Source organism: Sciurus carolinensis, chromosome 16 (assembly GCF_902686445.1).
Source record: "Sciurus carolinensis chromosome 16, mSciCar1.2, whole genome shotgun sequence".
In the NCBI taxonomy this organism is placed as follows: domain Eukaryota; kingdom Metazoa; phylum Chordata; class Mammalia; order Rodentia; family Sciuridae; genus Sciurus; species Sciurus carolinensis.
In genome coordinates this window covers 25,885,595-25,901,438 of record NC_062228.1, presented here as the reverse complement: position 1 = coordinate 25,901,438, position 15,844 = coordinate 25,885,595, and the positions used below count along the sequence as shown (strand labels likewise).

The following is a 15,844-nucleotide window of genomic DNA, read 5'->3' as shown; positions in this document are numbered from 1 at the left end:
CCCTCATCCTGAGACGTCTGGCCCAGATAAATTTTGGAGGGTCATCAGACCTCCATACTCCCTAGAGGTGCATTCCATCCAGGGTCTCTGGCCCTCTCTCCCTCTGGGGTCGAGGGTGGTTCCCAACGGGAACAGGCAGGTTGAGGCAGAAGAAGACTGGTCTCCCTGTTCCCTCTCCCTCATGTAATGTCAGGTGAATTGAGAACAGGACCAGGCCACACATTCTGGGTGGGACCCTCAGAAACCAGACAGAACACCTTTGCCCAAACCCTTCCGCAAGGAAACCATGGAGCTCTGAAAACCAAGGGACGATGCCCCAAAGAACCCTCAGACCTTGCTTTTTCCTGACCCTCCAGGGCTTTTCTCCAATGGTTCCCAGGCGGCAGCGGGTGGAGCCGAGCGACAGGGGTGGGGAGGGGGAGTGGCGGCGGGATGTGGGGAGTCTCTACAGGGCCGTGAGTTCAAACAAAGACTGAAGCAGAGGCCACCCTCTCTCCGGGAGCCCGACGCCGCGCGGTACAGGGGAACTGGTGAGGCGACCAGGGCCTCACACGCCCCGGGCAGATCCCCAGCGGCTAGACCGGTTCTCCCGGTGCCCGCAGGAGGTGAGAAATGGGCGGGGGGATTGCAGATCGCCGGGGTCTCCGCTAGGTTTGCGTGTCGCGGCGTCCCGCTGGCCCTCGCACCCAACCACCCACTGACTTGATCGCGCGCGCGGGCCAAGGTAGGAGGTGGAAGCTGGGCGCCTGGGACCGCAGCCGGGGTCTAGTCACCAGGCGGGGAGCTCACGGTGGACCGAGCGCCCACGCCCACCACACCCAGCGGGCACGCCCCCGCCGCGCGCCGCCCCCGCCCCGGGCACCGAGGAGGGGCTAGCGGGCTGCTGGCACCTGCACCGCGCGTTGGCGGCGGTGGCGCGGAGGCCCGGCTCCCGCCTGCGCGTCTGTCTCGCTTGCAGCACCCTCGGTGAGTCGCGGCGCCCTCTCCCCTGCAGCCCCGGCCCCCGCTCCCTTTGCCATTGCGGCTGCGGCGCGTGCCCCCAGCCCCAGCCTCACGAGCCCCCGCATCGTCTCGCGGGGATCACATTTCGCCTACGCGAGGGCGGTGTCCGTCCTCCCCACTCCACCCCTCCTCGCGTTCCCAACCCGGCACCGGACCCCAGGGGGCCACCGCCCAGCAGCCGCCCGCGCCTCCCCTACCGCGACGCCGGGGGTTGGGGGGGGCGGCGGGTTTCTTTGTTCGGGCGTCGGGCGCACGGGACCCCTCCCACGTTGTCACCCGCACCCACCCGGCGCACTCCATCCGCCTCCTGGAGTTCACCCCGACCAGGTGGCGGCGGGCGCCTTTTGGGGGTGCGCGGCCGTGCAATTGGTGGATTTTTTTAAACCGCTGTGGAGGGGGCAGCGCGGCGTGGGGGGCGGCGAGAGCGCTCCTGGCTGCGGGCTGCTGCTCCTGCCTGGCTCCCGCTCGGCTCCCGCTCTCCCGCTGCTCCTCTCCGCGTCTCCCGCGCGCTTCACCGCGCCCGGCTTGGCCCAGCGCGCTTCCCCGACGCCGCAGCCCCAGCCGGGCAGTACCGGGTGCCGAGATGAAGGTGCTGGGACACAAGATCGAGCTGCTGGCAGGTACCGCGGCCCTTCCCCGCGGCCCCCTCGGCGCGGCCCTCGCAGTCCGCTACTTTTCGAGTTGGAGCGGGCTCCGGGCGCGGTGGCGGGGGGTCGGGGAGGCTCGGATCCGAGCGGGACGGGGGACCACTTAATTCAATTAATATCTACCTCGGGTGCTACCTGTTCCTGGGCGGAGCCCGGCCCCCAGAGAGCACCTGAGGCTGCGCTCTCTTCTGAGTCCCTGCTGCCGGCGTCCGGACCCGCGGAGCGCTTGCGGCGAGATCGCGAGTCATATAGGAGTGGACCCTTGGGGTCTCGGACCTGTCGAGCTAGGGTCAGAACCCCGAAAGGGAGCTTGAAGCCCCAAACCACCAATTAGTGTTGCTTGTCCTCAAAGAAAGGAGCTCTCTGGGCTCTCAGCAGAAACCATTGTCATGGCCTCTTATTTCCTGCACCCTGTGACAGCCTGAGCCGCTTTTCTCTAGGGGGAGAAGTTTCTTGCTGGGAGTAGAGGCCAAGTGACTTGAAAAGTAGGAAGCCAGATTGGACCCTGATGACTGGGACCTCTTGGCCTTGGGGCTTCTCTGGAGAAGTGACCAGATGCCCTGCTGGAAGCCGCATCCAGGGAGCAATGGCTGGAGCTCCACTGGCCAGAGGAAGAGGTGGGAAATGGAGCAGGGAGACGGTCCCAGGGGTGAAGTGCGGTTCTCTCCAGGACGGAGGCAGACGGATAGGCGAGGCCCAGTCCAGACCCCACCAGTCTGGGACCTTGGATGCTCAGCCCATGCCTGTTAGATGAGCACACGGAAGGATCACTTCCAGGAGATGTCCTCTGGCACCGGGGGTTTGGTCCCACCCTCCAGAACCTGCCTGTCTGGGACAAGAGAATGAGGACCTATTATAGGGTGGGGACAGAAACCTGTGGTTGCACTTAGGAAGCAGGATGGGGTCTGGGGCAAGAGGGCAGGGGTTAAAGCATGTGGCAACCTTTGAAAACACTAATACTGAATTTCTGCTCTTGGAGAAGGAGGTGGCCTTACAGGCCAAAGGACTGAGGGGACAGGTCCCTGCCTGGGGTGTGAGAGAGACTTGATCTGGGTCTGGAGTGGTGGCTGCAGGATCTGAGTGTGTATGTTGCAGGGGTGAGTAGGGTGGAGGGGAGGTTTGGGGCTGTTAAAGGAACAGCACGTCATGACGACTCATAGAGAAGGAAGGGAAGGTGACCACTGGTCCTTGGGCCCCGGAAACTCTGGGAGCACCCACCTCCATCCTTGCCAGTGGTTTCTTATTGGTAGGCCTGGCCCACCAACTTTGATGTCAGACCTCTGGAGGGAAAGTTTTCATAGTGCCCTGCAAGAAGAACAGACTGGATGCCCTTCCTCCTCCTCTTTATCCTGCTGTGGGGTCTCCCATACAGTGTGTCCTCATCTCCTAGGTGCAGGGAGTCAAGACCCCCTCCTCCATTATCAGATGGGCTCACCAGGTTCTGGCACATTCTAAGACCCTGGGCAGGCTGAACAGGACTCTCTTAGTCTCTATCATCAGCCACAGGCTCCCAGTGCACACCAAACCAGGCCGGCATCAGCACACCCCCTCTGTTGCTGTGTGATGCAGGCTTCCCTCTCTCAGCTCCCTCCTGTCCTCTCCCTTGCCTCAGAGAGCTGGGTTCACACTCCAGCCTCCTGCCAGTCAGCTGGTGATTTCAGACAGGTCGCTTAACCTCTCTGACTTCAGTTTTCTCATCTTAAAGATGGAACTGTTGACCCTTCCATCTAAGAAATGGTGCGAAGCTTGCTGGGACAGTCCAGGTGGCACACCTAATTGGGACCTATGTCCTGCTGGGCACCTCCCAGGCTTTGTCTCCCCTCTTGTTTCTTCATCTTGACTCTCCCAGTGATGGAGATCACCACCTGCCCTGGCTGTGGCTGCCAGCAGCTCTAGATATGCCCCCCATCCTCCTTTATTCCAGTCACATGCAACTGTGAGAATTTGATTCATTGTCCCCTTTGGATAACAAGCAGGTCACAGTCGGGATGGGGTCAATTTCTTGTGGGGGCAATAGCTCAGTAGCTGTTGACTGAGCCTGAGCTCACGTAGCCCCACTCGTCAGCCGCGACTCACGGATGCTGTGCAGGGCCTCCAACTCCCTGCCTCGGCCTGAGGAGGTTGTTTCACTGAACCTTTTTTAAAAAAACTCATGTGGATTTAGCTCTTTGTAGTTTTCCCATTCTGTTTTATTATCGTGCCCACTTTACCAATGAGGTCAGCCATGTTCTCATGTTGGTACTGGGGACTGAACCCAGGGATGCTCAATCTCTGAGCCACATCCCAGTCCCATATACATATATAAGACAGGGTCTTGCTAAGTTGCTTAGGTCCTCACTAAGTTGCAGAGGCTGGCCTCAAACTTGGGATCCTCCTGCCTCAGCCTCCTGAGCCACTGGGATTACAGGTATGCGCCACCATGCCTGGCTTTGTAGCTTCTCCACACTTCATTTCCCTCATTGGCAGAATGGGGATCCCTATGGTATCTTCCCGGTTGGGTTCTTCAGCAATGAGATTTGAGAAGGTGTGTCAGATGTTGAGTGTGGCATCTGGCACGTAAGCAGTAAATGGTATTTGCAGGGCCAATATCCTTGAGCTGCCACCAAAATATTCTGGGGTTTCCTCCTCGCCTTTGCTTCAGTATCGAGTCTCCTCCTTCAGCATGTCCCAGTTCCTTTGCTGCGTTCTGAGCGCAATCCAGGCCTCTCTGAGTCATGTCTCAGGGTCCCTCATAGGCCAGAGTTGGGCATGGCATCTGGCGTTGGCCCTTGTGGCCGACGTCCACACTCTGACAGCAGGTGTGGGAAGCTAGGTGCCCAGAGGGCCTGGTAGGAGGCCCACGTGTTGTCCTGTCAAGCCTAGCTTATCTTTTTGTTCTGGAGAGAAGAGGGCGGCGATGGGGCCATTCTGAGGCCCCCTGGTAACGAATGCTTCCTGAGACCTGCAGTCGCCAGACGCCCGGGCAGGATCTTGCTGCAATGGGGACAAGGAAGGTGGAGATCCTGCCGTCAGAGGAGGTGGCTCTTAGGGTCTCCTGTCTGCCTGTGAGACTCCTCCGAGCCTCAGTCTCCTCATTGGTAAAACGGGAGCACGGTGACAAGGGGCGAAGACCGTCCTTGTGAAGGCGCCCAGGATGCAGCGCCTGCTCGCAGCTCCTGGCAGTTCTGAGGGCAGATTGGTGCCTTGGTGGCTGAGCTGATTGTGAATAGCAGGCAGTGTTCTTTGTGGGTTTGTCCTCAAACGGTGTGTTTCCAGGATGGCTCGGCGGCACACGGAGCTCTGCAATGGCAGATTTGGGACTCTGAAATGGTGCCTTGGGAGCCTCAGTATGGGATGTTGGCAATTTAAAACACATACTTCAGGGCTGGGGTTGTGGCTCCGTGGTTGAGTGCTCGCCTAGCTTGTGTGAGGCACAGGGTTCGATCCTTAGCACCACATAAATAACTAACTAAATAAATGAATAAAGGTACTGTGTCCATCTACAGCTAAAGAGATCTTTTAAACACACACACACACACACACCCCTATACTTGATATGGGATTAAAAAGCAAAAGTCTGACCAGTTCTAGAATTTTGGTTTTATTTTCACGCGTGGAATACGTAGCTCCACACAATATGACAGGCTACACCGAGGTAGCGTTTCCCTGTTGGCAGGTACGACGACCTGCGCTTTACCTGAGGGGTAAACTGAGGCCTAGATTCCACTGCACCCCCCCATCAGGAGGCTGAAAACAGGACCCTGAATCCTCATGTCCATTTCCTCCCTTCAGCAAAGTTCACTGCTTCTCTGGGACTGTTCTGTATCTGTGGAGGCCACACAGATAAGCATGGTCTGCTGGGGACGGGGGACGGACGTGCAAATCGTTCCAGGGCCAGGGTGGCCAGGGGAGATGGGCATGCCGTTCCAATGCACGGGGAGAAACCGGAAGAGCGCTCACCAAGGGCAAGGCAATGATGTATCCAAAGCTCAAAAATAAGTATAATCTGTGACTCAGCAGTTGAATTTTTAGGAACAAATAAAGAGGTGTTTGTTCAAGGATATTTATTTCATCATTGTTTAGGGAAGAAAAAAAAGTAGGAACAACCTAACTGCCTAACAGTGGGAGAGTACAGTCATTCCCCGAGGACAGTAATTCACAGGTAGCTGCAAATCATGCTACTGAAGGTTATCTAGCCACCTGAAGGTGTCCCCCCAAAACATGTAATAATAACAATGATGACAGCTCACAGGCTTTTTTTAAATTTAATTATGAAAGTGTGCTTTATTATAAGGAAAATTTAAAAATAACCAACAATACTTAATATAACATAACTGGCATATATAGCCTTGGTCCAAGTTCCTTATTAAACAGAATAATAAAGATTCTATAAATAGTTAACAATCAGCTTATGCAACAAAAGAGAGAAATGGAAAAAGTGGATAAAGAATACAGAATGATGAACCAGGAATTTTTGTTTTTGATTTTTTTGCTTATTTGTGGTTTTTATTTTATTTTATTTTATTTTTGCTTATTTAAGACTCACAAGCTGGGGGAGGTGGTGCACACCTGTAATCCCAGCGACTCAGGAGGCTGAGGCAGGAGGATGGTGAGTTCAAAGCCAGCCTCAGCAACAGCGAGGCCCTAAGCAACTCAGGGAGACCCTGTCCCTAAATAAAATACAAAAAAGGACTGGGAATGTGGCTCAGGGGTCAAGTGTCCCTGAGTTCAATCCCTGGTACCCAAAAAAAGAAAAAAAAAAAATACAGCTCGTTGTTATACGTAGGAACTGCATGTCAGGCACAGCCCTAAGTGCCTCCTATACATTAATTCATTGTTGTAATGATGAGATACATTCTGTTATTTCCTCCTTTTTACAGACAAGGAAACCAAGGCACAGATCACCTAACTAATTTGCCAAAGGCCACACAGATGGTCAGTGATTGGCTGGAATTTGAACCAGGATATTTCTAGATATGGAGTCCAAAAGATATTTCCAAACAATATTTCTTGCTTTTAAAAAAGAATCTTTTTCAGGGTGTAGATGAGCAATGGAAATGAATGAAAGGGTAGGTGCTGGAACCTTGGCGATGGCTTTCTCTGGTGCACAGGATTTTCTGTCATTTTCCCTTCATTCTGTTCCTCTGTTGCTCTCCTTTTTTCTCAGTGAATATGTACTACATGAAATTCAAGTTCTGGGTGCTGGTGGTGGTGATGGTGGTGGTGGTGATACTGATCGTTGAACCCAGAGGCCTACATCTCCAGCTCTTTTTATTTTGCATTTTGAAACAATGGTCTTGCTAAGTTGCCCAGGCTGGCCTCGAACTCTGGATCCTCCTTCCCCAGCCTTCCTGGTAGCTGGGATTCTAGTCATGTGCCACTGTGCCTGGCTCAACTTCTGACTTTAAAAACTAAGAGTTAGCAAATGCATCGGGGAAAGTGCTAGGCAGAGGCTCTGATGAAACCAGGTCCCTGGGGACCTGGGAGGAGCGCTGAGGTCCGGGGCAGAGGAAGAGGAGGGAGGAGTGGGCCGTGGTTGCTGGCCTGGGCTTTCCTAAGTCCAGGGAGCAGGAAGTCACTGTCCCCAGTGAACCACAGGCACGGGCGGGGCTGCGGGAGCATCGGGGCACAGAATCCTGTTCTCAGCCTCCTGGGTAAGTTCATATCTTAGTATCTCCCTCTTGTACTAACATTGTGCTAAGCTGATAAGACCCCCAAAGATATTCTGATCCTAATTCATAGAACCTATAGTATTGCCTTATGTGGTAAAAGGGACTTTGCAGATGCCATTAAGTCTAGGATCTTAGATGGAGAGAAGTTCCTGGATTATCCATGGGGGCTGAAAGCATCCGCGATATCCTTAGTGTAAGAGGAGGAGAGGATGTTCTACAGCAGAGGAGGTGATGTGGTGACTGAAGCAGCTCTGTGGCCTAAAAGGGGGAGGAAGAGTCACCGCCGAGGAATGCAAGGAAAGCTGGCAGAGGCAAGAGAGCAAATCCTCCCCTGAACCCCAGAGCGGAGTGGCCCTGAGACTCTGATCGCCAACTTCTAACCTGCAGAACTTAAAAGAAGAGCTGCATCCTGCTTTAAACCACCAGGCTTTCAGGGTGCCATAGCGCATGCCTGTAATCCAGCCACTTTGGAGACTGAGACAGGAGGATCACAAGTTCAAGGCTAGCCTAGGCAATTTAGCAAGATCCTAAGACGCTGTCTCAAAAAGGGACGGGGAGGGCTGGGGATATAACTCAGCTGGTAAAGTGCTTGCCTCACATGCACAAGGCCCTGGGGTCAATCCTCAGCAACACACACACACACACACACACACACACACACACACACACACACGGGCCAGGGAGCCAGACCTGGTGGTACATACATGCCTGTAATCCCAGCAGCTCAGGAGACTGAGGCAGGGGATCTTGAGTTCAATATCGGCCTCTGCAATTTAGTGAGACCCTAAGCTACTTAGTGAGACCCTGTCCCAAAAGATAAAAAAAAAAAAAAAAAAAAGACTGGGGATGTAGTTCAGTGGTCCAAGCTCTAGTATCAAAAAAAAAAAAAGGAGTGGGGTGGCCAGGGATATAGCTAGGTGGTAGAGTGCCTGCGTTCAATTCCCAACACTGCAAAAAAGAAACCACCAGTTTCGTGGTGCTTTGTCCCAGCAGCCACTGGAAGCAAGTACTGGCAGTGTGCATAGATTTGACTCCTACTGCAGCCTCTGCCTGGAGGATGAGTAGGCCATGGATGTGACCCTCCACCCAGCCTGAGACCGACCCTGTCACCTCAGCAGGATGGCTGAGCTCACGCTGAGGGTCTCTCCAGCCTCCAACTCCCTTCATCCTCAAGGCCTTCAAGTTCCAATCCACCAGTGAGACATTTGCTCCAGCCAGAGTGGCCAGGCATCCTAAGTCCCAGAACAAACGCCTGTGGGACCAACTCTGGGAGCTTCTCACCACCTCCCCTGCCCCTGTGTGTGCTGGAGTGGCAGGCAACAGGTCTCCCCCCAGGTCTAGTCATCGCACAGCAGGAGGGACCCTCTGATGAGAACCCCATCAGGTCACTCCTCCGCTTCAAGCTCTAGTGCATTTGCACATTCAGAGTGAAAACCACAGATCTGCTACTTATCTTCAAGACCGTGAGCCGTGAGCCGAGCTCTGCCCCTTCGCTCTGCGCCTCGCCTCCTGCCTCTCCCGCTTGCCACTCTGCTCCACTGCCTGGGCTTCCTGTGTCCCGAACACGCCAGGCAGCAAGCGCCTGCTTCTGGCTTTTTTGTGTGCTGTCCCTCTGCCCTTAGTACCCTTCTCGGGCATCCCCAGCACTCATCCCTATCTCCCTTCGAGTCTGTACTCTTGTGGCATTTGACAGCCTGGGGACATCTCTGACCATCCTCTTTAGATCACAGCCCCCGAGTCCCCTTCTACCCCCTTCTATGACTTTGCTTCCTCCACTGCACCTGAACATCTGAACACCATATGCTTACTTCTATTTGTTGATTGATTAGCCCTCCCCACCCCCACCCCCACCCCCCCCAAAAAAAACCCCACAATAATGGGACTCTGCCTGTAGTGGTCAGGGTGTCCTCTCCAGTGCCTTGAATAGTACCAGAAATTACAGCCAGACTATCCCTTGTCTGAAATGCTTGGGACCAGAAGTGTTTCTTTCTGATTTCAGAGTTACTTTAGATTTTGGAATATTTGCATAGATTTTTACTAGTTCCCCATTCCTAATTCAAACATCTGAAGTCCGAAATACTCCAAAACCCAAAAGTTTTTGAGCATCACAAGAAGACATGACCTGGGAGTTGGTTGGGCACTGATCAGGTGGTCCCCTGTGGCAAACATGTAGAGTCCTCCTCTGCCAATCAAACATCATCTTGCAAAGTGTCAATGTATTGAGCAGTTCAGAGGAGCAGAGGACCTTTGGTGAGCGGGGGACTGAGTAAACAGGATGCTCCCTTGGTCTCTCTGTGTTGCAAACACCTCTGCTGGAGGAGGCAGGTTGCCTTAGCTTTCTTCTTCAAATTTTTTTTTTTTTTTTTGTATTGGGATTGAACTCAAAGGCGCATTACTTCTGAGCCACATCCCCAGCCCTTCTTATTTTTTATTTTGAGACAGTGTCTTGCTAAGTTGCTAGGTTGGCCTTGAACTTGCTATCCTCCTGCCTCAGCCTCCCAAGCAGCTGAGATTACAGGCGTACATCTGCCTGGCACCTCTTTGAATCTTGCAGGAAGATCCAGGACAAGTGTTGCTTTGTTTCTGGGAAATTTGCCAAATTGGGCAAAGATACACAGCTGAATTGAGCGAGACACCTGTGTTAAAGAGACTTGAGAATTTGTGAGAAAAGAACCAGCTAAGCTTTTTAACTTTTTAATGTAGGTCATGGTTACCCATGTTGATACAATTATGGTGAGCTTTTCAGTTGTGGGTTAGCGGGAGCAGGTGCACTAGTTTAAACCTCATGCAGAGTCAGGTGCAGTGGTGCACGCCTGTAATTCTTGTGTCACAGGAGGCTGAAGCAGGAAGATCGAATGTTGGAGGCCAGCCTGGGCAATTTAGGGAGACCCTGTCTCAAAATAAGAAATAACAAGGACTGGGTGTGTAGCCAAGTGGTAAAGCACCCCTGGGCTCAATCTCCAGTGAAACAACAACCAAAAAACCCACAAACGCTTGGAGAAAATCACATCACAGATCTCATGGATTATTCGGTTTAGATTAGCTTCAACTGTGTGGCAGGACACGCATAATAATAGATTAAAAGTGTATTGCCCTCTCTCACAGACAGGGTCTGGAAATGGCCCATCACAAATCATGGCTTTTTGATCCTCAGTTATCTAGACTTCTGTGTTTTCTCTCTACCACCTTTAATGTCCTGCTTTAAGGTCCAAAATGGCTGCCCTAGTGCCTGTCATTACATCTGTATTCTAGTCAGCTGACAGGAGAAAGAGTCAAAGATGGGCATGTCTCCTCTTTTAAGAACAATGCCCCGGAGTCACATATTTTGATTTACATTTCAATGGCAGAACATCACATGGTCACAAGACTTTTTTCTATCATCTTCCCACATATCTAAAATTTGGGAATCTATTATTATGTCTGTTGAGCACCTGGGGCCGCATGCATGTAGAGCAACTGAGCTCACAATGGGTGCTGGGCCTCAGCATCTAACTTTATGAGAGAGCTCGGTTACATCCATTCTAACATGCACTTTTTTTTCACACTTGAACATTTCTAAAATTGGGATGCATCCTATATTTTCTTGATAAAGTGGGCAACATGACTGCTATAACTGCTGTCCCACAAGCATCAGAATTTGCAGGGTGGACGTCAGCATCTTGGAAGGAAATCCTAGAGAGAACACGGAGCACCCATGAGAAATGCCACATCACCACAGTCCTTGCTGCCGAGAGGCCTGGATTGTGTGGAAACCACAGGCGTCAAAGGCTCCGAGACAATTGACAGGTTTCAGACCCAGAGTGCAAAGACATTTTAGAAAGAACTTAAACAATTTATTTCAATTACATTTTCCTTTTTGAGAATTCACATGAGTGAGATGATTTTTAAAAATCTGAATGTAAGTCTAAAAGAACTCTTTCAGTAATTACAAAAAAAAAAAAGAAAGAGAAAGAGAAAGAAAGAAAGAAAAGTCTCATTATGAGGGTGACAACTCCAAAACTTCTTTGTGTTTATCCTAGGAGTGGACAAATAAGCAAAAACATTATGGTTAATGAGAACCATGTTTCTCACCACTGGAGAAAAAAATATATATATAAATAAGGATAAGGAGGAAAGTTAGAATAGACTCTGGCATTGAATTAGAAACAGAAGAAATAGAAATAGAAATTCCAGATTTTCAACATATATACAGATGGATGATTTAGAAATAAATATGAGTGCTAGTATCTTATGTGTTCCAGCTCTACCAGCTGAGGGACCCAGTTGAATGACACCCCAGTGTCAATGAGCACCCTCACGATACAGATGTTGGTTTCTAAGTAGCTTTTTCCAAAAGAGGAACTAGGGAACCTTGAAGAAGTGGTTGATCTCAGAATCAAGGCAGAGAAAGTATGAGATGGAACATGTATTAATTCTATAAAATCAGAAATCACTCAAAGAATGATGAGTACATGTTCAAAGGATGAAAGAGCCAACTTGAGAGGACACCCAGCGGTCACATGTGGCCCAGCTTCAACAGGGAACCTAAAAATAATTAACAATGGATTTTTTTTTTTTTTTTTTTTTTTGCCCAGGATGGTCTGGAACCTGCCATCCTCCTGCCTCAGTCTCCCAAGTAACTGGGATTACAAGGTGTGCCACCAAGTCAACTCTTGGTTTTAGATTCTAGTTTGCAATGGATACCCTCAACATTTTATCTTAGTTCTCATACCGTGTGACAGATCTTTCAGGTTTGATCAGTCTCACTAGCTTGTTCGTGTCTTATGGTAGAAAAGGTCCTTGAGATCATGGATCCCTTTTTGCTCCCCCTCATGCAGCTGGAGATGATCCCAGAGTTTCACATGTGCTAGGCAAGTGCCATCCCACTAAGCTACACCCCCAGCCCTACGAATCCCTTTTAAAAGCCTCCTTCTTTACCTGCCTGTAGTTAGTCTTGGGCTCAGAGGTTAATCCTATTCTAAACTACATTTGCAAGAAACAGGTTTTTTTTAAGGGGGAGGGATACTAAGGATTGAACTAGAGTCCTTGAGTTTAGCATGCTAGGAACATGATCTACCCCTGAGTTATATTCCAAGCCCCAGCAACAGCATTTTTTAAAACATTAATCTACTAAAAAAAAAGTATGCTGAAATTCTTTAGACTAAATGTATTACCTTATGTATTTCTTTATTGGTACTGGGGATTGAACCCAGGGGCACTTAACCACTGAGCCACATCCCCAGCTCTTTTTATGTTTTATTTTGAGACAGGGTCTCACTAAGTTGCTTAGGACCTTGCTAAATTGCTAAGGCTGGCCTTGAATTTTTTTTATTAAAATATTTTTTATTTTTACAGACACATTTTGATTCATTGTACACAAATGGGGTACAACTTTTCCTTTCTAAGGTTATACACAATGTATATTTATGTCACTCATGTAATCATACATATATATAGGGTAATACTGTCTGTTTCATTCTACTGTTTTTAACAATGGATTTTGAACCCATGGAATCAATATCTGTGAACCCACACTGATGTAAATAAATAATGGAACAGATAAGTAAGTGGAAGAGAAAGGAAAGCTCTTTCTTAAAGGAGAATGCCAATTAACAAATGTAGACTGATGGTGGAAATAGAAAATTATTATTAGACAAACCCAACAGTAATTGTGGGCAAGAATCATCAATGGTTGTTAAATTAGCAGGCGGAAGTATGAGGAGAGACAGGATGTTTTCCTAGTCTCAGAGTAGCTTCCCACAAGACGCTTATTCATTACAAAGGGAAGACTGGTCACCTTGCAGCGAGAAGCCTGGCAGACAGTCCCCTCAAGTGAGCAAGGTTAACAGTGCCAGTAATAAGACAGATTGGCACCCGGGGCCACGTGTGGTGCACAGTGCACGCGGTTCCTGCTGCATTCATGTCCACAAGGTCTGGCTTCAGCCGAATGGTGAGAAAACAATGGACCAGCCTCACCTGAAGACACTACAGATGAACCAACCAGCATTCCTCAAAAGCGTCAAAGTCACCAGGCACAGTGGTGCACACCTGTAATCCTAGCTACTTGGGAGGCTGAGGCAGGAGGGTCGCAATTTCAAGGCCATTCTCAGTGACTTAGCAAGACACTGTCTCAAAATAAAAAAAAAAATGACTGGAGATGTAGCTCAGTGGTAAAGAGCCCCTGGGTTCAATCCCTAGTACCAAAAAAAAAAAAAAAAAAAAGTGTCAAAGTCATAAAAGACAAGGACAGAGGGACTGTCCTAATGGAAAAGACATGACATCTCAATGCATGATCCAAGTGCATCTTGAAGCAGGTCCTGAACCCTAAAAAAAGGCACGATTAGGGAAACGTAAAATTCCTGGAAGGTCTGTCTATACCAGTGTTGCATCTGAGTTTTACTTTCTGGTTCCTCTAACTGTAAGGAGCACCACTTTGGGACAAGCTGGGTTAAGGGTATCTGGAAAAATTCTGAGTTTTTTTTTTTGCAATTTCTCTGTAAGCAGAATTTTTTTCAAAAAGGAAAATACAAGGGAGGAGATATTATATCTTAATTGGAAGCATTTTCTTTTTCATATATAAAATGTACTACTTATAATCAGTGGTATCATAGATTTGATAAGATATGGTGTACAGAATAAAAATCCCCTTTTATAACCTTCCAAACCCATACCCTTTCCCAGAGATGAACTGTTAGAGCTTACCCTGAATCATTTGAGGGTTTCTTCTTGAATTTGCCAGTATGTTATAAGTCCAATATGTACATTTTTTACAAAAGTGAGATTATTTGGACTTCTTATTGTATGATGCTCTTTTTTCTCTTACTTGCATATTTTAGAAAGGTTTCCCTATCTGTGTGAGTGGAACTTGCTTTTTTTAAAAAAACATGGTATTGGGTCTTGAACCCAGGGCTCACACATGCTAGGCAGGCAAGCGCTCTACTACAGAGCTACATCCCCAATCCTTTTTATTTTATTTTGAGACAGAATCTTGCTGAATTGGTCAGGCAGCCTTCAAACTTGCAATCCTCCTGCCTCAGCCTCCGAGTGGCTGGGATAACAGGCGTGCACCACCACACTTGACTGATATTGCCTTTTATCTTGCAGCTGCTTAGTACTCTTGGGCACGGATGCGCCATGATTTATTTACCTCTTCTCCTGAGGGTCCCTTTAGTTGTTTCCATTCTGTACTGTTCCCAGGCAGTGAGCATCCTGTTCACCACTTCCTAGTGTGCACACCTGTGTTTTTCTTTAGGATAAATACCTAGAGACAGAATTGCAGAGTCGACAAATACTTGCCTTCGACAAACTACCCAGCTGTCCCCCAAGTAAAGTTGAACCCACTGTAATGTGAGCCACAGTGGCTGAGCGCTGTGTCCCCCTGCCTGCCAACACTGGGTGTAATCAGCCTTTTAACAGTTTGTAGTTTGAGTGAACAGTGAATGTCTACGCATTTATTCATTTCATTCCACTGAGCAAAGATTGGATGGAGTGTCTGCCCACCCAGTGCCCAGGGACAGATGAAACCCTTGTCCTTGAGGAATCTCCGGAAAGGTCATCTTCAAGTTCATTTGCATTTCCCTGGTGGCTAAAGAGGTGGGCCTCGTGCTCCCCAATGGTTTTCAGGGGGTGGCTTTCTGATCCCCGTCTCCCAGACCTTTGCTCACTTTTCTGTGGGATCCATCCTGGTTTCTTCCTCCTGACTGAACCTGGCTTGGGAGAGCTACTAAGCCTATTCCCCTGGGGGGACAAGGGGGTTGTGATAAGCCTCCCTGGAGACACCAGAGGCTCCCGTAGGGATTGAGAGTGAGGAGAGAAGCAGAGTAGGGTGCCTGAGCTGGGGGATGTGCTCAGGCTTCATCTCCTTCCTCCAAGACGTGCGGAAGCCTCACCAGCCAGCCGTGTCCACCAGCCTCTTCCAAATGGTGGGGGGAAGCCTCTCCAGAGATCTCTGAGCCTTGCTGGTGTCATGTGTGCCCTACTTTATGCCTATAAGTGACATTGGAACAGTGGAATATGAGTGGCAAACATGTTTATTCTGTCCCCTTTCTATAGATTCTGTGGGCAGTTCAGCCACAGTCTGTCCAGTTTGTCCTTGTGTTGGTGAATTGCTCCATTTCCCAATTATTGAGCCTCTGCCTCTGGGCTCTGATGGAGTTTGACAGATGAAAAGGGTCAGGCCTGTGTCCTCAGGGAGGCTACAGTGAGGAGATGGAACCACTCATCCATGCATCCAGGGGTGATTGAGGTGACATAACCCAGACATTGACATACGGGCTGTAGACCCAGACATTGTTGCTTCAAATCTGGGTTTTGTCATTTACCCCTTGTAAAACCTTGGGCTGGTTATTTCACCTCTTTCTGCCTCACTTCCCCAGCTACAAAACAAGGAGTCAATTCCTTGATAGAGTCATTGAGAGGGTTAAATGAATTCACAATTATAAAATGCTAACACAGAGCCTGGAACGTAGTAGGTGATCAGTAAATATTAATGATTACTTTGGCCACTATGATCGTGGGGTTATGGAGAAAAAAGGCCTTTCAGGCAGGGGGAACAGCATGGGCAAG

The 15,844-nt window shown here is 49.6% G+C and overlaps 1 protein-coding gene across 3 annotated transcripts in view; it reads left to right on the top strand.

Annotated features, from left to right (window-relative positions):
* Window positions 1–467: 467 nt before the first annotated feature.
* Window positions 468–15,844, top strand: part of Ndrg4 (NDRG family member 4) — a 43,132-nt gene continuing 27,755 nt past the window's right edge. Inside the window, exon 1 of one of the 3 annotated variants that reach the window (XM_047527985.1) lies at window positions 468–605. Coding sequence is in view for 1 of the 3 variants with exons in the window: in XM_047527980.1 (XP_047383936.1) it covers window positions 1,586–1,622 (37 nt within the window). In the remaining 2 variants the exon portion in view is untranslated. Of the gene's footprint in view, window positions 606–822; window positions 967–1,128; window positions 1,623–15,844 lie in introns of those variants that run through there. The other 2 variants (XM_047527983.1, XM_047527980.1) reach the window with 2 other exon arrangements.